Source organism: Zophobas morio, unplaced genomic scaffold, assembly GCF_036711695.1.
Source record: "Zophobas morio isolate AGI-343-1 ecotype UQ-CSIRO unplaced genomic scaffold, CSIRO_AGI_Zmor_V1 ptg000041l, whole genome shotgun sequence".
Classification (NCBI taxonomy): domain Eukaryota; kingdom Metazoa; phylum Arthropoda; class Insecta; order Coleoptera; family Tenebrionidae; genus Zophobas; species Zophobas morio.
In genome coordinates, this window is record NW_026972146.1 from 41031 (window position 1) to 68298 (window position 27268).

At 31.3% G+C, this 27268-nt stretch overlaps 1 protein-coding gene across 2 annotated transcripts in view; it reads right to left on the reverse strand.

The window, feature by feature from the left end:
• Positions 1–27268, reverse strand: part of Rdgc (retinal degeneration C) — a 142567-nt gene that overhangs the window by 22256 nt on the left and 93043 nt on the right. For both annotated transcript variants that reach the window (XM_064071561.1, XM_064071562.1), the window contains exons 3-8: positions 20474–20601; positions 6825–6918; positions 6572–6720; positions 6207–6374; positions 2682–2848; positions 2583–2619 (exon numbers count right to left, since the gene is read on the reverse strand). In XM_064071561.1, the coding sequence (XP_063927631.1) occupies positions 2583–2619; positions 2682–2848; positions 6207–6374; positions 6572–6720; positions 6825–6918; positions 20474–20601 (743 nt within the window). The remainder of the gene's footprint in view (positions 1–2582; positions 2620–2681; positions 2849–6206; positions 6375–6571; positions 6721–6824; positions 6919–20473; positions 20602–27268) is intronic.

Sequence of the window (27268 nt, forward strand, 5' to 3'; positions counted from 1 at the left end):
ATGAGACACCTTCCGAGAAAAGAGAGGGTGGGTGGGCGGGGCTAGTACCTGCTAAGATAAGATTGATTTTGGCAGATGAGACACCCTCTGGGAAAAAAGAGGGAAGGTAGGCAGGGCTAGTACCTCTGTAGATAAGGGTAATTTTGGCAAATGATATATCCTCTAAGAAAAGAGAGGGTGGGTGGGCTAGTTAGTACCTGCTAAGATAAAACTGTTTTTTGCAAATGAAACACCCTCTGAGAATCAGTCTTATCTTACTAGGTACTAGCCCCGCCCACCCACCCTCTCTTTTCTTTGAGGATGCCTCATCTGCCAAAATCAGTCTTATCTTACCAGGTACTAGCCCCGCCCACCCACCCTCTCTTTTCTCAGAAGGAATTTCATCTGCCATAATCAGTCTTATTTTAGCAGAGTGGCTAGCCCCGCCCATCTACCCTGTTTTTTTTATCACTCATTTTATTGGACGATAAGTGGATTTTATGTTGATAAACAGTAGAACGTATAAAAAATAAAACTAACCCCACTTACTTCCGCTTTTGAATTTGTTTGGGTTATTTTACCTACTCTGAGCCAAATATTGTATACTTACTTGGCAATTAAAATTAAAAAAAAACCCAAAGAGTCTCATTTTGGCAGATGAGACACCCTCTAAGAAAAGAGAGGGTGGGTGGGCGGGGTTAGTACCTGCTAAGATAAAACTGGTTTTGGCAGATGACATATCCTCTGCAAAAATAGGGGGCGGGTGGGGGGGCCTAGTACTTGGAAAGATAAGACTGATTTTTCCAATAGAGATCCCTCTAAGAAAAGAGGGACACTTTCCTAGAAAAGAGAGGGTGGGTGGGCGGGGCTAGTACCTGCTAAGATAAGATTGATTTTGGCAGATGAGATACCCTCTGGGAAAAGAGCGGGTGGGTGGGCAGGGCAGTACCTCCGTAGATAAGGGTGATTTTGGCAAATGATATATCCTCTAAGAAAAGATAGGGTTGGTGGGCGGGGCTAATACCTGTTAAGACTGATTTTGAATAGACGATGGACGCGTGCTAAGATAAGACTGTTTTTTGCAAATGACGTATTCTCTAAGAAATTTTATTAAATTATTAAAAAAAGACACTATAGGCTCCAAAGTACATTCAAACTCCTCCTTTTATTGGTTTTGTATTATTTACTGTGAAATAAAAATTGAATTCTATTTTGTGAAGTGGCCAGTCTATTTAAGAAAAAAAAACACTTCAAAGTGGTACTATATTAGTATAATAATTTTAAATAATATAACGGACGACGCTGTAAACTTGGTTCAATATGACAAACATCTCGAAATATTTTATCCCAACTTAAGTCATGTAACATGTTTGGCTCACGTCTTAAATTTAGTAAATGAGTCATCCGGAATGAATATGAAGCCTTCCGGGAACCTTACCGGATTGTCGTTTGTCTCCAGAACCTACTCTGACAAGTGGGGTTCATGGGTTGAAACGGCAGATATTATCATTTCGACGATATAAAAAAGGTTCGTTTATTTGTTGGTCATAATTTCTTTGCGTAATTCTAAATTAAATTTAGGTCATTATGGAATTTGACCCCACAGTGTCGAAATGCATCGCCGATGCTCAATACTTTTTCGAACAAAAGCATCTCAAACATAATTTGGCTTATACAGGGTGTTATTGAAAGGTACGTACAACAAAATGGACAGTTCTTCGCGAAGTCTAAGAAGTCGGAAAAACTTATTTTGCCTTATCAAAATTTTAAGGGGAAAATTAACCCCTATCCAATCTTTTTAGACGCTACTGAAGGATAAATAGGTAAAATTAATTAATTTTAGTAAATCCTAGCAACTGTAACAATAAAACTTTTGTCAAGACTAAATGTTGCTATAGAAACGAAAGATGATCTTTTTATCAGAGGCGTACAACGAATTTGGACATAAATTTTAATAATTTTTATCTCTAAAAGGAGAACACTTTTACCTGAACTTTTTTTAACTTTTAGCACCCATACTTCGAGACCAATTGCCGATTTTATTTTGTACGTACCTTTCAATAACAGGCTGTATAAGCTAGATAAAAACTCATTTTACCATCTTAAAAACAAGTATAACTAGATTAGAAACCCTAAATCAGTAGAGTAAGTAAAATGACACTTAAAAAGTGTAAGATACCTACTGTACAAAAAATTACGGATACCAAGAGCTTAAACTTGTCAGCAAAGTATTACAAGCCCATCTTAAATCCGCTCTTTAAATTCATTACGTGGATTCGACGCGAGCAAAAACACACCCGCATTACAATTAAAAACGCGGCTCAGGGGGCCGCTCTGTCGCCTCTATCTTTCGCCGTTTTTGCCAGTGATGTGATTAAATCTTCGCCGCTTTGTTCTCCCATCCAACCACGTGTGAAAAAGAACCGCCACCTTGCCGCCTCCTCGTCGGCTTTGCGGCAAATTTGTCCTCTTTCCTATCGAGACTCGCCGGCCGCCGATCCATCATTCCGGTCAATCTCGCGAAATAAAATGACACTTCCCGAATGAAACCGTTCATCGTGACACGAAAATCGATGTCGGGATAATCGCTTTTTAACACTTACCCTGTATTTGGACTGCATCTCCCTGATGAAGCCGTACCTGAAACGGGTCGATCAGTCACCAACGAACTACTTAATCAGATGTCACCCGCACGACTTTACCTCGAATTCATGATGTTGTCCTCGTGGTTGCCTCTATTCAGGAAAACGCCCCCCGGATAGACAAGCATGCACGACAAGAGGACTAGCAGCACTTCAATGCCTCGTTTGCCTCTGTCGACAAAATCTCCATTAAACACGTATGGATTTTCCGGGGACGGTAGGCCGTTCTAAAAACAAGATTTTCATGAGGTGAGCCTCTCATCAATTACGATCCTTCATTGATTTATCAGGTGCCACGCGAAAGCGGGGAACAACGCGTCGAAAGTCGGATGGAGTCGTATTTTTAGACGCGGGGCTGGAATACGAAATTATGATGACGAAAATCGCCGACGGAGGGTTAGTAGTGGATTAGTAGTTTGTGGGGTATTTAATTTGTGAGGGTAATTCCGACTTGACGGTATTGTGCGGGAGCGTTTTGTTCCAAGATAGAATTCCGGGATTCAGAGTGTCCGTCAAACGAAACTTTTATCACTGGAACTTTTTCCGGAACGGGCTTTTTGTAAAACCTGCAAACTACGTCAAAAGCGAACGTAATAATCTCGTCCAGTAGTTGTTTACGTCGACGGACAGAAGACACCGACACGCGACAGACGGCGGGAAAAGTGAAACCCACTTTTTACTTCCCGAGCGTAAGCAAAGGAAGTATTGTAATCGAGTCCGTCGGTCGACTCTCTACTTTTACGTTTTCTCGATCTTTCATGACCCCTAGAAGACGAAGAAATAGGTCTCCCATTTCCGTCTGTCTGTCCGTCTGTCCGTCTGTCCGTCTGTCCGTCTGTCCGTCCGTCTGTCCGTCCGTCTGTCCGTCTGTTGTCCCGGATTTTATTAGACAGATAATCTCCGAAAGTACTCGACCGATTGTTGTGAAATTTTGTACTTATATTAAGAATATCATGTAGATGGTAAAACGCTAACCAAAATTTGTCTAATCATCCCCACCACTAATGCGATGACGTCACTTCAAAATTGTACATAGTAAATGGGTTTTCAATTGTATAAAATAACATAGTCCTACACATGTAGTTTACAACTCTGAATCGACTTTTCACCCGAAACGTCCAGATTTTTGGAAAAAAAATCAAAATTATAAAACAACATTTTGAAATTTAATTTTTAATCTGCTAACCAGAATGCTTTGAAATGTTGCAGATGTTTTAAGGCTATAAAGAGCATCATAAATCTTTAGTCAAAAAATATTTGCTTATCCCCTCCAAAAACTTGATGACGTCAGCTCAAAAGTTTGTGGAATAAATCATATCTAAAATGTACAAAATATGATGAGTCTGTACTTGTGATCTATCACTCCATTCATATTTTTTGGATTTGCATATACAGGGTGACTCAAAAAAATTAATGAATGCGTAAATATATTTTATTGATTTAATCAGGAACTACAAAACCGAATGCTCTGAAATCTTGCAGATGTTTTAAGGTCATAAAGAGCATAATAAATGTTTAGTCAAAATATATTTGCTTATCCCCTCCAAAAACTTGATGACGTCAGCTCGAAAGTTTGCCGAATAAATCATATCTAAAATGTACAAAATATGATCAGTCTGTACTTGTGATCTATCACTCCATTCATATTTTTTGGATTTGCATATACAGGGTGATTCAAGAAAATAAATGAGACCGTCAATTTATTTTACTGATTTACTCAGGAACTACAAAACCGAATGCTTCGAAATCTTGAAGATATTTTAAAATTATCATAAGCATGGTAAATTTTTGATCAAAACGTATTTGGTCGTCCCCCCTAAAAAATTTATGATGTCACCACAAAATTTTGCTGAAAAAATCCTATCTAAAATGTACAAAATATGGTGAGTCTCTTCTTGTGATTTATCATTCCATTCAAATTTTTTCGATTTGCATATACAGGGTGACTCAAAAAAATTAATGAATGCGTAAATTTATTTTATTGATTTAATCAGGAACTACAAAACCGAATGCTTTGAAATCTTGCAAATGTTTTAAGGTTATAAAGAGCATAATAAATTTTCAGTCAAAATATATTTGGTTATCTTCTACAAAAAACTGATGACGTCAGCTCAAAAGTTTGCCGAATAAATCGTATATAAAATGTACAAAATATGATGAGTCTGTACTTGTGATTTATCATTCCATTCATATTTTTGGATTTGCATATGCAGGGTGACTCAAAAAAATTAATGAAGGCGTGAATTTATTTTATCGATTTAATCAGGAATTACAAAACCGAATGCTTTGAAATCTTGGGAATATTTTAAAGTTATTATAAGCATGGTAAACTTTTGTTCAAAATGTATTTGTTCATCCCTCCTAAAAAAATTGATGACGTCACCCTTAAATTTTGCTGAATAAATCCTATCTAAAATGCGAAAAATATGATGAGTTTGTACTTCTGATTTATCATTCCATTCACATTTTTTAGATTTTCTTAAGAGGTGGTTCAAAAAAATTAATGAAGTCAATTTATTTTATTGATTAAATTAAAGGCAACACTTATTATTAGTATTACACCCCAACCAACCCAATTTGGTAGACACAAAATTTGTTAAAGGAAAAACTCGGTTGAAACATAAGGGTAGCACGCTTATTTACATCGACTTTAACATTACAGACCTGCATTTGTTTTATGCGTTCACTTGGTTCCGCGAATGTGAAATAGACATGTTTATAATCAACCAATTGTGAATTTCACCGTCAAGAATTAAAATAAAACCCAATGTTTTATATAATAAGCGGAAGTCGAAGCAATAAAACCGATGGTCGTTTTGTTTACAGTTTCTCTGTTTGACTCTCACGTATGCTGTTACGCCTGTCATCTTAAATTAAGAATGTTTATACATACACGATTTTCAGTTGCCTCTGATACGTAGGTATACGTGAGTAAATTGTTTCGTTATTTTATTGATTATTACAAATCAATATTCAAAACGACCCAATTCATTTTCCCGCAAATTTGAGAGTATAATAATTTTATTCTTAGTATTACACTACATCTATCCCAACTGATATACGTGTCCTTGCAAAAATGTTGATGACGTCATCGCAATTTTTTTTTAAATTCCCACTACAAAAATGTAATGAGAAAAAAAACACAATAGGCATGCAGTCGTCAAGTTTCCGACAGCGAGGGAAGTACTGTCTAAACTCTTTAGACCAATTTTTTTTTGTTTATTTAATAAGGACACCGTGTAAACAAAGCTCTCGTTCACGATTGGCGGATGCGCCGGGTCCGTTTAAATTGGAATTGAAACCCCGTCCCAGGCTCACGAAACCGACTACGTGATCCGCTGCATGTCCCTGCATCGTGCCGCCACCCACTTTGTAATTTAGCCACTTTGTGTAATCGCCCGCTCTTACGCATAACGAAATTAGCGCGCTCCTTTCACTGTCCGTCGCACGTGTTTTTACTCACAATTCGTCGTCCGGCAAATCAAATAACGCGAATTAAAGAAGCTAAACTTCGACAAATCGAGGAGTTCCGTCGAGAGCGGTCGATATTTCATTAGGGGAAAAAATCAAAGCGAACGGGATTACCTTGTGGAAAATGACCAGAAGGTCATCGAGCTTTCCGTGAAGATCGCCGCACACAGTTATCTGCTTGGAGATCGCAGTCGAGGCGAGGTTCAAGTTCGGCAATCTTTTCAGTTTAATAATGGATTCTTTGAGGATCTCGGCCACGTAGCGGGGATGGAGCCGGTAGTGCTGCAACACAAGGCGTGAGAATCGCCCTTAAAGGGAATAATAAACGCGCGATCTTAATTATCGCTAATGCAGGGAGGCGCCGGTGGGAGATAATGGTGGCGAGGTTCGGGGAATGATATTTCGAGAAAGGGTAATGCAAACGTATATAGTAAAGTAAAAACTAATTAATGCACCCAATCAATCGCCAGCTTTCTCACCCTCCTCCGCCTGTAAATCTCTATCAGCTTCTTCAGCTGCTCCTCGTCCAGCGGAAATTCTAGCTTAAATTTGTGGTCCCGTTCGCTGCTATCCAGCAGCTCGTCTTCGCAGTCGTCCGACTCGTCCTCGAACTTCATGTCAAGGTCCTCTTCACCCGGAAACAACAGTTTATTTTAAAGCGTCACGTTGTTTGCCCTGCTAATGCAAATAAGAGCGCCCACACCTACATCCCCGACCTTTAAAGTCACTCACCGATTGACGAATTCCTGGAGGCCGTGGAGGACTCGGACGTCCGATTAGTGGTGTTTGGAATGTGCGTAAGCAGGGCGTTGAAGAAGTTGTAAAGCTGGAAAGGAAAGAGAGATTATTTTTGAAGGCGGAAATTGTGCTTTCGCGTTTGTGCGAAATCCGTTAAAGGTGACAAGATACGGGCTGCTTACGCTAAAACTGGCGCATTCGCGTTTCTAATTAAAATCGATCGCTATGCAGTGAATATAAATGGCGAACAAATGAGGGATGTTTACAGAAATTAGAGGGTTTGTTTTTAGGGAAGTCGAGGTGGGCGAAGGATAACCGTTACGGAGCGCGGCGGAACGCACGAAATTCAAATTAGGAGGATTAGGGGGAATAGCCGGATGTTTCGTGGATTGTTATACGCGTTAAGAACTGAAAAAAGTTGTTTGGGGGGAGATTCAACCGGATTTGGATGCGGAGTATTGGGGTTTCCGGGTTTATTAAACAACTATTAGTATATAACTCCGTGTTGGGGATAAATATAGGTACTCATTTTTTAAATGTATGTATTTATAATCTTTAAACTTTCATTATCGTTACGTTGTTACGTTAACTCAGAACAAGGTAAGTCAGGTCAGGTCAAACCAGGTCACGTTACGTCAGGTCAAGTCAAGTCAAGCTATGTCAAGTCAGGTAAAGCCAGATTGTGTCATGTCGGACTATGTTAGGTCATTTTAAGTCAGCTCCTGTCGGGTTAGACTAAGTCAGGTCATGTTAAGTCAGGTCATGTCAAGTCAGGTCATGTCAAGTCAGGTCATGTCAAGTCAGGTTATGTCAGTCAGGCCATGTTAGGTCAGATCACATTTTTTTGTATAAATAAATCTTACGGAAATGTTTCTCCGTGACCATAAACTCGTTATAATTTTGGAATCAGCCCGTCGAGATATACTGGGTGTCTGGAAAATGGCGGATTAACTCTTCAGTACGTTATGTATGGGGATTTTGGGGGTCCCAAAAAATGATTAAAAAATTCTTTAAGACGTAGATTACGAAAAAAGTGAATATCTTCGGATTATTTAAGTAAGCTCGTAATGTTTCCAAATTTTGATCCTTTTTTCTAAAAGTTAGTCATTAGTATTTGTCAAGATAAAACTGATTTTGGCAAATGACTTACCCTGTAAGAAAAGAGAGGGCGGGTGGGCGGGGCTAGGACTTGCTAAGATACGATCGATTTTGGCAGATGACATAATCTCTAAAAAAAAGGAGGGTGGGTGGGCGGGGCTAGTTCCTGCTAAGATATGACTGACTTTGGCAAATGAGATCTCTCTGAGAAAATAGAGGGCGGGTGGGTGGGGTTAGCACCTGCTAAAATAAGATCGACTTTGGCAGATGACATATTCTCTAATAAAAAGAGGGCGGGTGGGCGGGGTTAGTCCCTGCTAAGATAAGACTGATTTTGGCAAATGAGATATCCTCTAAGAAAAGTGAGGGCGGTTGGGTGAGACTAGATCTCAATGTACAAATCGAAAAAGTACAAATTTTTCGATTTGTACTTTTTCGGTTTTCAATTTTAGATTTTTCAGTTTCTCGACTTTTCAATTTTTCCTTTCTTCAATTTTTAATTTGCAACTCTTATAGTTTTTATTTTAAATATGAAGCTAATAATAATTAAGATTTAAAAAGTATTCACGTTTTCAATTTACGATTTTAGATTTTTTGAACTTTTCGATTCGATTCTTTTTTCCTCTTTCCCGTTTTGCGCGGTTCCTTATCTTTTTTCGATATTTCAGTTTCTCGATTTCTGTTTTTCAGTGTTCCCATTTTTCGTTTCTTCAGTTCTTCGATTTGCAAATTTTCCGCGATTTTTCAGTTCTTCGATTTTTAATTTTTTGATTTTTCAAGTTTCCGAATCACAAAAAAAATTTAAATTGCAAAATTGTAAAATCAAAAATAGAAAAACGAAAAAGTATAAAAGGAAAATTTTGAAAAATCGAAAAAATGAAACATCGTAAAATCGAAATATTGAAAATTAAAGAAATCGGAAAATCCCATAATTCAGGTGTCCAAACATTGTAAAACTGAAAAATTTAAAAGTTGGAAAATCAAGAAACTGAAAAATTTGAGATTCAATGAACGAAGAAGTATAAAATCAAAAGAAAAATTGAAAAAATAAAGGAAAAAGAAAAAACGAAAAATTGTGGTATAAAATCGAGAAAATGAAAATTAACAAAATCTGGAAAATGAAAAATAAATATCAAGAACTTGAAAAAGTGAAGAAACGAAAAATTGAAAAATCGAAAAATGAAAAGTTGAGACTATAATACATCGAAAACTAACATAACAGAACTAGAGACTCTTACACAGTGTAAGTTAAAATTTGAGCTTAAGTTTGCATATAAACTGTTCAATAATCAAATTGATAGTGCCGAATTCTTATCCTTATTTAATTTTAGAGTACCTTTGGTACATACTAGGAACCAGGACACAATCTTATGTTCGTTTAAAAGAACAAATCTCGGTTACAACACTTCTGTAGTAAATAGAATAGGATTGGCGGTTAATAACTTAGTAGATATAGATATCTTCAGTTGCTCGCAACATATGTTTAATAATTATTTAAGACGTTTGTAGTTATTAGGACATCTTATTTCATATTTTGTTTTTTAAAACTATTGTCTATTTTGGAACTTTGTTCTGTTAGTCAATAAAAATTTATTTATATTTATATTATATTATATTAAAACTTAAAAGTTGAGAACCTGAAAAGTCGAAAAATGAAAAATGTAATGATGAACAATTGAAAAATTAAAGATACCAAAAATGGAAAATTTGGAAATCGAGAAATTGAAAAATTGGAAAAATTATAGTTCAATAAACGAAAAACTATAAAACCAGAATAATGGAAAATAGAAAAATTGAAAAATGAAAGAAAATTAAAAAAATGTGAAATTTTCGTCTTTTCAGTTTTTCGATTCTTCGATTTTTCCGATTTCTAAATTTTCGATTTTTTTATTTCCAAACTTTTCAATTCAAAAGAATGGAAAATTGGGATCAATTAGTAAAATTGAAAAATCACAAATGAAAAACGAAACGAAAAATTTTAAAATTGGGAAGTCGAGGAACTGAAAAATCAGAGAATGAAAATTTGAAAAAGTGAATAAACGAAAAACTATAGAATCGAGACATTGAAAAAGTAAAGGAAATGAGAAATGAAAAACCGCTGTAAAATCGAAAAAATGAAAACTAAAAAATCGGAAAATGAAAAATAAAACCAGGAACTTTGGAAAATTGAGAAACTGAAAAATCGAAACATGTAAAATTGTAATATCTAAAAATTGCAGAAGTGAAAAATTGCAAATCTAACAAATGAGGAAACAAAAAACTGAAAAATTAAGTCAAGAAAAAGCAAAATTGATAAATTTAAAGTTGAAAAAACAAAAAATTATGAAACTAGAACGTAGAAAAATGAAAAATGAAATATTGTGATATCCAATAATTGTAAAATCGAAGGAAAAGCGGAAATGAAAAATTAAAAAAATTTGGAAGTCAAGAAATTGAAAAATTGAAAGAATTAAACTTGAAAAATGAAAGAACACGAAGAAAGGAAAATTGTGATATCATAAAAAACTGGTCGAAGGTAAATAAATCCACATTTTTCGAAAAATTGTAAGATTTGATTTTGAAAATTTTATTTCTTAATGATAACCCTTGTACGTTAAAAAAGATATGTGTACGTAAAAAAAAATTCGGGCAAATGGAATGAGTCGCTTTTGATTTAATAATAATTGCAATAAACTACCTCATTCATTAATTTTTTTGAGTTATTCTGTGTAATTTTAAAAATTATGAATACGTTGATAAACCACAAGTATAGAGTCACAATATTTTGCATATTTCAGAGAGGATTTATTAGTCAAAATTTTGAGATGACGTCATCAATTTTTTGGAAAGGGATAAACGGATAAATTTTGATTAACGATTTACTGATTTAATCTGGATGTGAAGGGTGAAAACTCAACACTTATTGCTACACCACAAATGCAGGAGTATCTTATTTTAGAAAAATAAAAACAAAATTTACTATTGTAAATTTTGCAGATGACGTCATCAAATTGTTGGTGGGGATGATTACTTAATTTTTGGTTGGTGTTTTACGATCTACATAATATTCCTAATATACATACAAAATTTGACAACAATCGGTCCAGTAGCTTCGAAGATTAATCCGTCTAATAAAAATCCGGACAGACGGTGCTAAGATAAGACTGATTTTGGTAAATGGGATATCCACCAAGAAAAAAGAGGGTGGGTGGGTGGGGCTAGATCTCAATGTACTGATTTCAAAAATATAGCGTGTTTATGGTCACGAAGCAACATTTTCGGAAGATTCAGTATGAAATGTGAATTTTTGAAAATTTCTAAAAATTGCGATATTTCAATAGTAGATTATGGTAAAACTGTTGGAGTTAGCCAAAAAACAAGGCCAGAAGTGACTTCTGAGGTCCGAATTCTACACAGCAAATGGATTTATTTAAATTTCAAAATAGTCGAAAATTGGTCGAAATTTGCATAGTTTCAAATTTCATTTTTGGAAAGTTTTCACCTTTAATTTTGGGACGCCGATTTTTTTTCGAAAAATTTAAAACAATCTTCAGGTTCTATGTTCTACTAAGATAAGACTGATTTTGGCAAATGCTTTGGAGGCTCTAGTGTCTTTTCGTATAATAATTTAATTAAATTTCTTAGAAGATAAGTCATTTGCCAAAATCAGTCTTATCCCAGCAGGGATTAGCCCCGCCCACCCACCCTCTCTTTTCTCCAACTTTGGCAGATGACATACTTTCCGATAACAAGGAGGGTGGGTGGGCGGGGCTAGTACCTACTAAGATAAGACTGATTTTGGCGAATGTTTTGGAGCCTCTAGTGTCTTTTTGTATAATAATTTAATTAAATTTCTTAGAAGATAAGTCATTTGCCAAAATCAGTCTTATCCTAGCAGGGATTAGCCCTGCCCACCCACCCTCCTTCTTATTCGAAAGTAAGTCATCTGCCAAAATCGATCTTATTTTAGTGGTACTGACCCCACCCACCCGCCCTCTAGTTTCTTACAGAGATCTCATTAGCCAAAATCAGTCTTATCTTAGCAGGTACTAGCCCCGCCCACTCACCCTCTCTTTTCTCCGAGGGTGTCTCATTTGCCAAAATCAGTCGGGCGGGGCTAGTTACTGCTAACCTAAGAGTGATTTTGATAAATAAGACACCCTCTGAGAAAAAGAGGGTGGGTGGGCGGGGCTAGTACCTGCTAAGATAAGACTGATTTTTGGCAGATGAGACATACTTTAAGATAGGAGAGGGTGGGTGGGCGGGCCTAGTACCTGCTAAAATAAGACCGAATTTGGCAAATGACATATCCTCTAAGAAGAAAGAGGGTGGGGGGGGGGGCTAGTACCTGCTAAGATAAGACTGATTTTGGCAAGTGAAATCTCCAAGAAATTTAATTCAATTATTATCAGAAAAGACACTAGAGGCTCAAAAGCACTTTCAAATTCTTTCCAAACAGGAATACCTAGAACCTCACGATTGTTAAAAAAAACGGGGTTCCAAAAATGAAATTTTAAACTATGCAAATTTTGACCCATTTAATTCCGACCTCGTTTATTCAATAACTCTAACCGTTTTTCTATAATCACCCACTGAAATACCGCAATTTTTAGAAATTTTCAAAAATTCGCAATTTTTGCCGAATCTTTCGAAAATGTTTCTCCATGACCACAAACACGCTATATTTTTGAAATCACCACTTCGATATCCACATCGCTGAATTTTTTGACAATTTTTAGACAAGTTTTTCAAAAATGAAATTTTAAACCACATGCAAAATGCGACCAATTTTCTACCATTTTCGAAATTCAACTAAATTCATTTTCTTCCAAATTTCGGGTCGCAGAAGTCATTTTCGGCTTCGTTTCCGAAAATTTTAGAAATTAAAAAACATTTTTATTTCTCACCGAATCTTTCGACAATGTTGCTTCGTGACCATAAACAAGCTATATCTCTAAATTAAACTTTGAAGTGCCACCGTACAGAAATTCATCTCCGTGAAACGCTAAAATACACGACGACAATAGTAAAAATTTTATTATTTTAATTTATTAGCTGGAGGTTTGGCTTTTCGTCTGCAGCAACAATAAAAATGGAGCAATTTATGACAATCTCTAGACAACCAGAAAAATCAGATGAACACCAAGTCTATGCATCTGGTTGACCTGAAAACAATGAAAATACCAAGAATAACAATAAGGATATCCGCAGCAATTGTGATTCCAAACATATAAAACGATAAGAACTAGAATTATAGAGAAAATAACTCGCAAATAGGATTTAGAGCTGAACAAACTCGGAATAAGTAATAAATAAGTAAAAAAGTGGGATGCGGCAAGAAAGTAAAACGCAATAAGCGATGAGAAGAGCATTAACAGAAATCAATTTTTCGTCGGACCTTTACAAGAAGTGGAGAATCGTTGCGTCGAAGCCACTCCACGGTATCGCTGTATTACGCCACGAAAAGAAATATCTCGAGGTATAATTTCAGTAAAAGTAAAAAGTCCAACAATTGTTGTTGTTGCAGGAACATGAAACTCAAAATCTTGAAAATTCTAGAGCTCATCCACAAGCATCTCGTTTGACCCTTAATACCCGAGTTGCATAACCGTCTACATTGCAGGAATTATCCTGCGCCTCAATACCTGTAACCGTATTTCGTCCTGTTCAGCAGGAACCCACGCTGTCATCCGTCCTGAATAATTCACATTCTGCCACAAACACGTCAACCATACCTAGTGCCCGAAAAGTGCGAACCGTATAATTTTCCAATAAATTCAACAATCAGCGGCCGGTCCGAAACTGTCGCCCCGCAAACTTTCGGAATAATTTTACATGAAATTTCATTACGCACCGCAAAGGCTCAAATTTAAGCAAATAACCCGCTTAATAGACACGAGACTCATTAAAGCAAGCCCCGGATTCCTGCAACATGCAGCTGCAGGAACGAGAGCACGGGTTAACGGCGTATTAGCGACGTTACAAATTGGCGTCTGTGTTCCTGCGGTCGTCTTCCGAGTAAATATTTTATTAAAATGATAAAACCGAGGCGGCGTTTAATCATCCGTCTCCGAAACGTGGATTCGAGATGAATTAACGTCACGGATTACGAGCTAATTGTCCCGAGGCGTCCTAAGATGCATCACTTCCAATAATAACCTGCGGAGGGTGTTTGCGTATCGATTAGTCCAGGGGCGGCCTGTGCAAATAAACCAACCCCTAATTATTTTTAACCGCTTGATTAGCCTGCGCTTGCATGCACACGACCACCACAAACCGCCACTGGATTACAGGATCCAGCTTCAACGTTTTTTTATTCGTTGGAGTGCATCTGAATCGATGTTCCTGCGGGAACACCTTTGTGTGGTGTAGTTCGGAGTTCGCCTGGAGGAATCGGGACGTCAGAAGAAGCCACCGCTCCGAAATTGTTTTCGGTTATGTATACATGGTGTTCGGCAAGGCGTTAACGAGATTGGAGTGACGTTGATAAAGCGAGCTTTACTTTTGTTGCATGAAATTACAACGAAGTGAAAGAAAAGTTTTGTCATAATACGAAACTTGGAAATGGGGGGGTGTTAGTGCAAGTTTTTATAGGTCAATGTAATTTTCAGCGCTATTATCAAAGCACTCATTGTTATAGACGAGCTTTATATTCGAATAAATTTCAGGGTTGTGGAGTCGTTTCAGGCGAGGTTTCAGCGGATTAGAGCGACGCTTGTGCAGTATTTACACGTATGGAAAGGGCGTTTTGTATGTTTGTGCTTCAGTGGAGTGGATGCACAAAGTTGTCAAGGATAGTGCACCAAAGTGATTTTTTGCTTTCTGAGCGTAAACTAACGAAATTTACATTACCTAATTTATTTTTTTAATGTTATGAAATGAGATACTCTTGCATTTGTGTTAAGTTTTCACACTAAACATCCAGATTTTTCTGGACGAATAAAGCTGTCCCTCTCCTTCCAAAAAATTGACGACGTCATCTTAAATTTTTTTCTTTATCGGGGTTTATTTGCCTTCCACCAATTTTTTCATTTTTTCAAATTTTTCGTTTCTCCATTGTCTCGATTTGCAGTTTTATAATGATTATTAGTTTTCAATTCTGAAATTTTTATATTTTACAATGTTTCAATTTTTCATTTCTTCAGTTTTACAAGTTCTTGATTTTTATTCTTCAATTTCTCTATTTTACGATTTTTAATTTTTCAATCTTTCGGCTCTTCAGTTCTTAGTTTATAGTTTTTCATTTTCTCGATTTTTAATTTTTCAATTTTTCAATTTTACAATTTTTAGTTTTTTCTTTATCTCCGATTGTATAATTTTTTTATTTCACAATTTTTCGTTTCTACATTTTCTTTATTTTTCAATAGTACGGTTTTATGACTTCTCTTTTTCAAATTTCATTTTTTCTATTTTTTAATTTCTCGTGTTTCAATTTTTTTATTTTTTATTTTCCCGCCATTTTAATTTTCATTTCCTCTGCTTTAGATCAAAATTTTTCGTTTTTGATTTTGTTTATTCATCATTTCAAATTGTCAGTCTTTGATTTTTCAATTCCTCGGTTTTCCAATTTCCGACTCCGCTAATTTTCAAAATCTTTCGATTTTTCAATTTTTCGGCTCTTAAATTTTCAAGTTCTTTATTTCCAGTTTTTTAGGTTTTTCAAAGTTTTCATTTAATGCTTTTTCATTTTTTCAGTTCTTCAATTCCTCAAGTTCTTAGTTTACCATTTTTCATTTTCTCGATTTTGAATTTTTTTTCTGATTTTACAATTTTTCGTTTCTACATTTTCTTTTTTTTTTCAATTTTCAAATTTTTCAATAGTACGGTTTTATAATTTCTCTTTTTCAATATATTTTTTTAATTGTTCAATTTCTCGAGTACCATTTTATTAAAGTTTTCAATTTTTTCAATTGTTCACCTTTCCAATTATTAATTTCTCCATTTTTCAATTTTTCGTTTCCTCAATTCTTCAAGTTTTTGATTTTTTTTCATTTTGATTTTCTCGATTTTATATAACAATTTTTCGTTTTTTCATTTCCTTGTTTTTTCAATGTTCTTCGATTTTATAATTTTTTGTTTATTCCACATTTCAAATTGTCATACACTGATTTTTCAATTCCAGGATTTTCCAATTTTTCGATTTCGTTAATTTTCAAAATTTCGATTTTACAATATTTCGGTTTTTGAATTTCGCACTTATTCGATTTTTAAGTTTCTCAATTTTTATTCTTTCTATTTTTTCATTTTTCAATTTTAGTTTTGCACTTTTTTCACTTTTTGTTTCGAAAAGTTGAAAAATTGAAAAACTGAAAAATCAAAAAATTTAAAAAATCGAAAAACTGAAAAAACAAAAATTGCAAACCAAGAACGAAAAATTGAAACAAAAACTAAAAACGAGGAACTTTAAAATTAAAGAATTAATGAATGAAATGAAAAAAATTGAAAACCGAAAAATTCACATTGAAAAAGAAAGAAAAATGATAAAACCAAGATACTGAAAAATCGAAAAATTGATAAAATAAAGGAAAAAATAACCGAAACAAAAATTTTTAAATCGAGAAATTGAAGAAATGATGAATTGAAAAATCGAAAAATTTGCAATTTTTGGACTTCTCATTTATACAATTTTCGGGATTTTTTAATTTTCAATATTTCGATTTTACAATATTACGGTTTTTCCATTTTGCACTTTTTCTATGTTGAAGTTTCTCAATATTTAATCTTTCGATTTTTCAATTTTTGGTTCTTAAATTTTCAAGTTCTGCGTTTCCAGCTTTTTATTTTTCAAAATTTTCATTCAATGCTTTTTTATTTTTTCATTTTTGTTTTTTTTACATGTTTGTAATTTTTCCATTTTTTGTTTCGAAAAGTGAAAAATTGAAAAACTAAAAGGTCGGAAAATTAAAACTCGAAAAACTAAAACATCGGAAAAAAATTAATAAATCGAAAAACTGAAAAACACAAATTGCAAACGAAGAACGAAAAATTGATACAAAAACCAAAAACGAGGAACTTTAAAATTGAAAAAATGAATGAATCGAAAAACTGAAAAGAAAAAAAAATCGAATCGAAAAATCGGAAAACCCAAAAATTGTAAAATCGAAAAATTATGGAATCGTCAAAATTGTAAAGTCGAAAAACTGTAACATTGAACGATCGAATAACTGAAAAATTAAATATCGAGAAATTCAAAAATTAAAACTGGAAAAATTAAAATTAAAAATTGAAAAATTCTAGAATGGTAAAATAAATTAAAAAAATGATAAATGAAACGAAAAATTAAAAAACTGGGAAACTAAAAAAGTTAAAATTAAAAAACTGGGAAACTAAAAAAGTTAAAATTAAAAAAAACGAAAAATTGAAAAGTCTAAAAATTGAAAACCGAAAAATTGGAAAATCCAGAAATTGAAAAATCAAGATACTGAAAAACCGAAAAATTGAAAAAATAAAACAAAACTTTATTAAATCGAAAAATTGAGAAATTAAAAAATAAGAATTTGTGAAATTGCAAATCGAAAAATTGCAGAGTCTAGAAACTAAAACATTCGAAAATTTGAAAATCGAAAAACTGAAAATTTTGAAAATCTCGCAATTTTAGGATTTCTCAATTTTCAATATTTCGGTTTTACAATATTTCGGTTTTTCAATTTTGTACTTTTTCTATTTATAAATTTCTCAATTTTTAATCTTTCGGTTTTTCAATTTTTCGGTTCATCAAGTCTCAAGTTTTTTAGATTTTTCAGAGTTTTCATTTAACGCTTTTTCGTTTTTTCATTTTTGATGTTTCCATTTTTTTGTTTCCAAAGTTGAAAAACTGAAAAATCTAAAAATTAGGACTCCAAAAACTAAAATATCGGAAAAAATTGAAATATCGGAAAACTGAAAAAGTGGAAAATCGGAAAATTGCAAACAGAATTACAAAAAATTGAAATAGAAAAACTAGAAACGTGTAGAACTTCAAAATTGAAAAAATGAATGATTTGAAAACCTGGAACGAAGAAAAAAGAATCGAATCGAAAAATCTGAAAACCCAAAAATTGTAAAATCGAAAAATTAAATATCGAGAAATTGAAAAATTAAAAATCGAAAAATTAAAATCAAAAATTGAAAAATTCTAAAATGCTAAAATAAATTGAAAAAGTGACAACGAATGAAACGAAAAATTGAAAAACTGAGAAACTTAAAAATTTTAAATTGAAAATCGAGAAATTAAAAAGTCTAAGAATTGAAAAATCGAAAAAGTGGAAAATCCACAAATTGAAAAATTTCACATTGGAAAAGAAAGAAAAATAATAAAATCAAGATACTAAAAAACCCAAAAATTGAAAAAATAAAGCAAAAAAATAACCGAAAATTTGTAACTCGAAAAATTGAAGAAATGATAAATAGAGAAATCGACAAATTGAAAAATTAAAAGTTGAAAATTTGCGAAAGTCTAAAAACTAAAACACCCAAAAGTTTGAAAATCGAAAAATTGCAATTTTTGGGTTTCTCAGTTATACAATTTTCGGGATTTTTTTAATTTTCAATATTTCAAAAACTGAAAAAACGAAAAACTACAAAATCGAAAAAAATGTAAAATCGTAAAACTGAAAAAGTGACGAGAACGAATGCAACGAAAAATTAAAAGTTGAAAAATCGAAGAGTTGAAAACCGACAAATTGAAAAATTGCACTTTGAAAAAGAAAGAAAAATTTTAAAATCGAGAGACTGAAAAACTGGAAAAATTGAAAAAATAAAGAAAATAAATAACCGAAACGAAAATTTGCAAATCAAAAATTGGAGAAATGATAAATTGAAAAATCACAAAACTGAAAAATTAAAAATTGAAAATATTTGTAATTTTTCGATTTCTCAATTATGCAATTTTCCGATTTCTTTAATTTTCAATATTTCGGTTTTATAATATTTGGGTTCTTAAATTTTCGAGTTTTCCATTCGCAGTTTTTTAGATTTTTCAAAGTTTTCATTTAATGCTTTTGCGTTTTTTCATTTTTGAGTTTTCAATTTTACAGTTTTGCAATTTTTCTATTTTTTGTCTCGAAAAGTTGTAAACTGAAAAACTGAAAAATCGAAAAATTAAAACTCGAAAAACTAAAACATCGAAAAATTGAGAAATCAAAAAATTGAAAAAACGAAAAATTACAAAATCGGAAAATTATAGAATAGTCAAAATTGTAATATTGAAAGATCGAAAAATTAGAAAACTAAATATCGACTGAAAAATTTCACTTTGAAAAAGAAAAAAAAATGATAAAAACAGAAAAATTGAAAAAATAAAAAAATTAATAACCGTAAATTTGCAAATCGAAAAATGTAGAAATGAAAAGCTGGAAAATCGAACAACTGAAAAATTAAAAATTGAAAACTCGTGAAACTGCAAATCGAAAAATTGCAAAATCTTAAAACTGAAACGTCCAAAAGTTTGAAAATTGAAAAACTGAAAAATTTTAAAATGAAAACTCGAAGAGTTGCATATGGTAAAACTGAAGAAAGGAAAATTTGAAAAAATTAAAAAATCGAAAACTCGTGAAATTGTAAGTTGAAACATTAGAAAATTTAAGAATTGAAGAGACAAAAAAATGAAAAATTGAAAACATTCGAGTTGGAAAATTGATGAAGCGAAAAATTCAAAGAAACAAAAAATTATAAAACCGAAACAAAAATTTACTTCAATTATGCAAAAACGGCGCATTTTAATTTTCACCACTTGTTTTTTGATAAAAGTGGCAAATTTTTGCAGCAGTAGCTTGCTTTGAGCGTACCTCTTTAACAAAAAATTGTAGTCTTAACGTCGATAAATGTTGACACTTTAGAAAAACTGCCGCTGGAGCGAAAAGAAAATACAGAAGCATAGCATTACATAAATTCTCGAGATTCTTATTTAATTAAACTCGCCTCGCTGAACTGGCGCTGGAAGGATAAAGAAGGAAGTCGCCTGTGATACTAAGTAGTGTTTCTTTTGTAACAGAATGTAGTTAAACGCAGCAGAAGGCTCTTACAGTATATTAATATTAGCCTAACGCTGTTATAATTTACAGCGTCTACAAAATTGGCGCGACGAATAATTCACGATTGTGATGGGCTAGAAATTGTTTTCTTCAAAATCTGAAAGTAAAAGTGGTATTCCTGAAACGTGACTACACATTTGCTCTGCCTGGAATTCGGGCCGAAATTCGAACCATTAAGCGGCATTATTTAAGCATCGATTCTGAATCGGCTGCGGCCAATAATTTATCACCGCTCTAAAGCAAATTTAAAACGCATTTCCAATTCGAAAATACACGAAAAGTGTTTCACTTCTTAATAGACTGAAACTAATCTCAAACTTCCCCGTCTAGAATTCCTTGAAAGAGTGCGAGGGAGACGGAGAATAATGCGCTTAGAGTCCATTGAACGTAATTGGAGACCCTACTTAGGACCAAATTGATTCGATGCTATCCCGATATCTATATAATTTTTGGGGAGAGAGCGTCCGGATAGTTGTTTAAAAATGGACCAGCCTTTGTCGCGATTGATACATATCCCGGAGGCAAACAAAACCAGCAAATTTTCTTTATACTCACTTTGACTTGATCCTGTTCTCCCGCGTATTCTATGCTTTGGAATATCGTCCATGTATATCTGCGCCGAACCTCCAATCTGGCCATATATCTCCTGTACCATTTCTGTATCAACAAAGTCGCTTTTATGGCTGCAAAAGAAAGCGGTATTACTAAACTTCGCTCGCAACTCCCCCACATCGGGAAATATTTCCCACAAAAATTCGAAAGAAATTTTAATAAAACTTGGAATCTCGAAATTATGACCAACGTGAGCTTAGAAACATCTGCCAGTGATTCATCCAATTCGGGAAAACCCTCTTCGTACGAGCTATTTAAAATTATTTCGAATGAATTTCTCTCGCCCCTGAAGCACATCCAGCTTTTAAAAAAAAAAAAAGATTTTGCCAATTTTTGACTTTTTATGAGTTTGTAAGTTCTTCTTTTTTTGGGTGGTAAATATTTAACGAAGTATATATGAGAACCATTTATTTTTCTATGTTGTACAGACTGTTGTAAATTATCATACTTAAATCGAAAAGTCAAGTTTTTCGCTCTTTTGTGAACAGTTTTGATTTCGGTCTGGTGGCAGCAACATCGGAGCCTTCGTAGCTCCGTTTTGGCTTAAAAGTAGCACGTGTTCGTGAAAAAACAAATATTATCATGACATAATAGACAATATTTAAACATAATTAATACGTTTACACTGTTTATAATGTTTAAATATGATAAGTATTAATATTATTATTGATTTGTTATAGAATAGAGCTCATATTATATTCTTAATATGTCGTGTTTAAAGCGAAAACCATTTTCCTACACATATGAAGTTATTAAAAACAATTCAGTTTATTTAAAAGTTGTTAAATTAACCCCAAAATATGAAAAATAATTTTGGATATCTTATCGTGGCATATCATGACGTCACTGTCACGTGAGCTACATGAGCAAAGGTCACGTTTTTGGGTCCTTTCTGTTCAGTTTTGATTTCGGTCTGGTGGCAGCAACATCGTAGCATCCGCAGCTCTGTTTTGGTTTAAAAGTAGTAGTTTTGAATTTTTCGAAATTTTAGTTTCGGGATTTTTCAGTTTATTTATTATTTAATTTTTGGATTTTACAATTTCTCAATTTCTCAACTTCACGATTTTTACTTTTTCGATTTCTCGATTTTCCAATGTTTCAGTTTTTCTCGTCTTCTATTTTACGATTATTAAATATTTGGTTTTTGCAATTTTTCAAATTTGACTTTAAAAATTTTTTGATTTTTCAGTTTTGAAGTTTTTGAGTTTGTCCATTCATCCGTTTTTCTTTCAATTTTCGATTTTTCGAAATCAGTTTTGGGATTTTTTAGATTATTTATTATTCAGTTTTTCGATTTTACAATTTCTCAATTTTTCAATTTCTCAATTTAAACTTTCGATTTCTCAATTTTTCGATGTTTTAGTTTTACGTTTTTTAATTTTTCTCTTAAATTTGACGATTTTTCAATTTTTCAATTTTTGATTTTTATAAACTCTCAATTTTTCGATTTTTCCTTTAATCGATGTTTCGATTTTCCAGTTCTTCAATTCTTCAATTTTTCGATTCTTCAGGTTTTGGATTTTACAATTTTTCAATTTTTCAATTTCATGATTTAAAATTGTTTGATTACTCAATTTTTCGATGTTTCATTCTTACGTTTTTTTTTTTTAATTTTTCACTTTGATTTTACAATTTTTAAATATTTCGATTTTTCAATTTTTCAATTTTTGATTTTTATGAACTCTCAATTTTTCTATTTTTCAATTTGTCTATGTTTCGATTTTCCAGTTCTTCAATTCTTCAATCTTTTGATTTTTCAATTTTTCTATATTTTAAGGTTTCGATTTTTCGATTTTTTAATTTCCCAATTTTTGGATATTGCAGTTTTGGGATTTTTCAATTTATTTATTATTCGATTTTAAAATTTTTCAGTGTTTCAGTTTCTCGATTTAAAATTGTTGGATTTTTAAATTTTTTGATGTTTCAGTTTTACGTTTTTTTAAATTTTCTCTTTAATTTTACGATTTTTAAATATTTCGATTTTTCAATTTTTTAATTTTTGATTTTGATAAACTCTCAATTTTTCGATTCTTCAATTTGTCGATGTTTCGATTTTCCAGTTCTTCAATTCTTGAATCTTTCGATTTTTCAGGTTTTTGATTTTTCAATTTTTTTATATTTTAAGGTTTCGATTTTTCGATTTCACTTTTTGATTTTTCAATTTTTTAATTTCTCAATTTTTGGAGATTCAGTTTTGGGATCAATTTTTCGAATTTTTGTTTTGGGATTTTTCAGTTTATTTATTATTCAATTTTTCGATTTTAAAATTTCCCAATTTTTCAATTTCTCGGTTTAAAATTGTCCGATTTTTCAATTTTTCGATGTTTCAGTTTTACGTTTTTTTTTAATTTTTCTCTTTAAATTTACGATTTTTAAATATTTTGATTTTTCAGTTTATCAATTTTTCGATTTTTCAGGTTTTTGATTTTTCTATTTTTAAGGTGTCAATTTTTCGATTTCACTTTTTTGATTTATCGATTTCTCAATTTTTTAATTTTTTAATTTCTCTTTTTTTGATATTTCAGTTTTGGGATTTATCAGTTTTTCATTCATTTTTCAATTTTTCGAAAATTCAGTTTTGGGATTTTTCAGTTTAATTATTGTTAGATTTTTTGATTTTACAATTTCTCAATTTTTCAACTTCACGATTTTTAGTTTTCGATTTCTCAATTTTCCGATGTTTGAATCTTACGTTTTTTTTTTTAATTTATCTCTTTAATTTTACGATTTTTAAATATTTCGATTTTTCAATTTTTCAATTTTTGATTTTTATAAACTCTCAATTTTTCGATTTTACAATTCCTCGATATTTCGATTTTCCAGTTCCTCAATTCTTGAATCTTTCGATTTTTTAGATTTTTGATTTTTTAATTTTTCTATATTTTAAGGTTTCGATTATTCGATTTCACTTTTTGATTTTTCGATTTTTTATTTTCTCAATTTTTTGATGTTTCAATTTTGGGATTTATCAGTTTTTCTTTTATTTTTCAATTTTCGAATTTCAGTTTTGGAATTTTTCAATTTATTTATTATTCAAATTTTCGATTTTAAAATTTCTCAATTTTTCAATTTCTCGATTTTAAGTTGTTCGACTTTTCATTTTTCGATGTTTCAGTTTTACGTTTTTTTAATTTTCCTCTTTAAATTTGCGATTTTTATATATCTTGATTTTTCAGTTTATCAATTTTTCGATTTTTCAGGTTTCTGATTTTTCTATTTTTAAGGTTTCCATTTTTCGATTTCACTTTTTTGATTAATCGATTTCTCAATTGTTTAATTTTTTAATTTCTCACTTTTTGATATTTCAGTTTTGGAATTTATTAGTTTTTCATTAATTTTTCAATTTTTCGAAAATTCAGTTTTGGGATTTTTCAGTTTAATTATTGTTAGATTTTTCGATTTTACAATTTCTCAATTTTTCAACTTCACGATTTTTAGTTTTTTGATTTCTCAAGTTTCAACCTTACGTTTTTCCAATTTTTATTCTTTAGATTTTTCAAATTTTCGGTTCTTAAATTTTCAAGTTCTTCATTTCCAGTTTTTATTTATTTATTTATTTATTTATTTATTTATTTATTTATTTATTTATTTATTTATTTATTTATTTATTTGTTTATTTATTTATTTATTTATTTATTTATTTATTTATTTATTTATTTATTTATTTATTTATTTATTTATTTGTTCATTGAAAAACTCAAACATCGAGAAATTAAAACTCGAAAAACTAAAACATCAGAAAAAATTTAAAAAATCTAAATCTGAAAAAACTGAAAATTGCAAATCGACGAACTTAAAAAAACTAAAAACGGGAACTTTAAAATCTGAAAACTTGGAAGTAGAAGAAAAATCGAATCGAAAAATCGGAAAACCCAAAAATTTTAAAATTTAAAAATGATGGAATTGTTAAAATTGTAAAGTCGAAAAACTGTAACATTGAAAGATAGAATAACTAGAAAAACGAAAAATTGAAAAATTGAAAATGGAAAAATTAAAATGAAAAACTGAAAAATTCCAAAATCGTAAAATAAATTGAAAAATCACAAAGAATGAAACGAAAAATTGAAAAATCGAAAAATTGAAAACCGAAAAATTGGAAAATCTACAAATTGAAAATTTTCACATTGAAAAAGAAAGAAAAATGAAAAAATCAAGATACAGAAAAACCGAAAAATTAAAAAAATAAAGAAAACAAATTTCCGAAACGAAAATTTGTAAATCGCAAAATTGAAGAAATGATAAACTAAATAAGTGAAAAATTGAAAAATTAAAATCAAAAATTGAAAAATTCTAAAATCGTAAAATAAATTGAAAAAATGACAACAACGAATGAAACGAAAAATTGAAAAACTGAGAAACTTAATTTAAAACTGAAAAAACGAAAAATTTAAAAGTCTAAAAATTGAAAAATTGAAAAAATAAAGGAAAAAAATAACCGAAACAAATTTGTAAATCCAAAAATTAAAAAATTGAAAATTGAAAAATTGCGTAATTGCAAATTCTAAAAGCTAAAACATCCAAAAGTTTGAAAGCCGAAAACTGGAAAATTTGAAAATTTTGCAACGTTTGGATTTCTGAATTATACAATTTTAGGGATTTTTAAAATTTTCAATATCTTGATTTTACAATATATGTTTCGGTTTTTCAATTTTGGAGATTTTCAGTTTTTAATCTTTCGATTTTTCAATTTTTCGGTTCTTAAATTTTCAAGTTCTTCATTTCCAGTTTTTTAGATTTTTCAAAGTTTTCATTCAATGATTTTTCGTTTTTTCATTTTGATTTTTCAATTTTACAGTTTTGCATTTTTCCAATTTTTGTTTCTAAAAACTCAAAAATCGAGAAAATAAAACTCGAAAAACTCAAACATCGGAAAAATTTAAAAATCGTATTACGTACAAAACGGAAAATTGCAAAATCCAAAAAGCGGAAAATTGAAAAATTGCAACCTGAAGAACGAAAAATTGGAACTTAGAAAAACTAAAAACGAGAAAAAAAAAACAAAAAAAATAATGAATCGAAAAATTGGAAAGAAGAAAAAACGAACCGAACTGAAAAATTGGAAAACCCAAAAAGTGTAAAATTGAAAAATTATAAAATTGTCGATACTGTAAAATCGAAAAATTGTAACATTGAAAGACCGAATAAATGAAAAATTAAATATCCTCTTCTATTTCACGATTTTTAAATATTTGGTTTTTGCAATTTTTCAAGATTGACTTTTATGAACTCTCAGTTTTTCGATTTGTCATTTCTTCAATTCAATTTTTCAATTTTTTACGCTTTATTAACTTTCAATTTTTCGATTTTTCAATTATTCGATGTTTCTGTTTCCCAGTTCTTCATTTTTTCAATTTTTCGATTTTTCAGGTTTTTTTTTTAATTTTTTTTTCACTTCTTTGATTTTTCGATTTCTCAATTTTTCAGTTTATTAATTTCTCAATTTTTGCTTATTTCAGTTTTGGGATTTATTAGTCTCTGTTTTATTTTTTAAATTTTTCGAAATTTCAGTTTTGGGATTTTTCAATTTCTCAATTTTTCAATTTCTCGATTTAAAATTTTTGGATTCCATGTCTCAGTTTCACGTTTTTTTAATTTTTCTCTTAAATTTTACGATTTTTAAATATTTCGATTTTTCAATTTTTTATTTCTTGACTTTTCCAAATTCTCATTTTTTTTTATTTTTTCAATGAATCGATGTTTTGGTTTTCCCATTTCTTGGCTTCCAATTCTTCAATTTTTCAAATTTTTGATTTTTCAATTTTTCGATTTTTTTGAAGGTTAGGATTTTTCGATTTCACTTTTTTGATTTTTAGAATTCTCAATTTTCGAATTTCTCAGTTTTTGGACGTTTCAGTTTTTCCATTCTTCAGTTTTTTTTTTTTTCAATTTTTCGATTTATGACTCCTGGATTTTTTGATGTATCGATTTTTTACTTTTTCGAATTTGTCAAATATTTCGATTCCTTAATATTTTGAATTTCGACTTACCGGTTTTAGATTTTCTGTTGTTCAATTTTTCATTTTTTGAAATTTTCTTTCTTTTTTAAATTTTTCGATGTTTCAATATTTTTGTTTTCTCGCTTTATGAGTCTTTGAATTTATAATTTTTCGATTTTTTTATTTTGCCTTATTTCGGTTTCTCAGTTTTTCCATTTTTCCGTTTTTTTTGCTTTCAGATTTTTCGATCTTCCAGTTTTCCAATTTTAACATTTCGTTTTTTCTCGATCTTTTGATTTTTCGATTTCTCAGTTTTTCGATTTTTTACTTTTCGGATTTTCGGTTTTTCGATTTCCCAGTTCTTCGATTTTCAATTATCCCATTTTTCAATTTTTCGACTTTTTAAACTTACAAGTTTTAATTTCTCGAGTTTTCGTTTTTCGATTTTTAAATTTTAGATTTTTGAATTATTCATTTTTGCGGTTTTTCGAAGTTTCGATTTTTCGAATTTCAATTTTTCAATCTTTCGATTTTTTAAAGTTTTCATGTTTCAATTTCTTGACATTTTGATTTTAGATTTTTAAAATTTTTCGATTTTTAGATTTGGCGATTTTTCAGGTTTTCGCTTTTTCAAATTTTCGATCGAAATATGATTGTAAAGATAAATCCCAAGTATAGAAAATAAGTAAATAAATAAATAAGTTCGACAAAACCGGGGTCCGCACTCGGCCCGCCGCTATTCCGCACTTCCCACACCGACCACTTTTAATTCTCGCCGCCAATTTGCCATCGATTCGTCGCT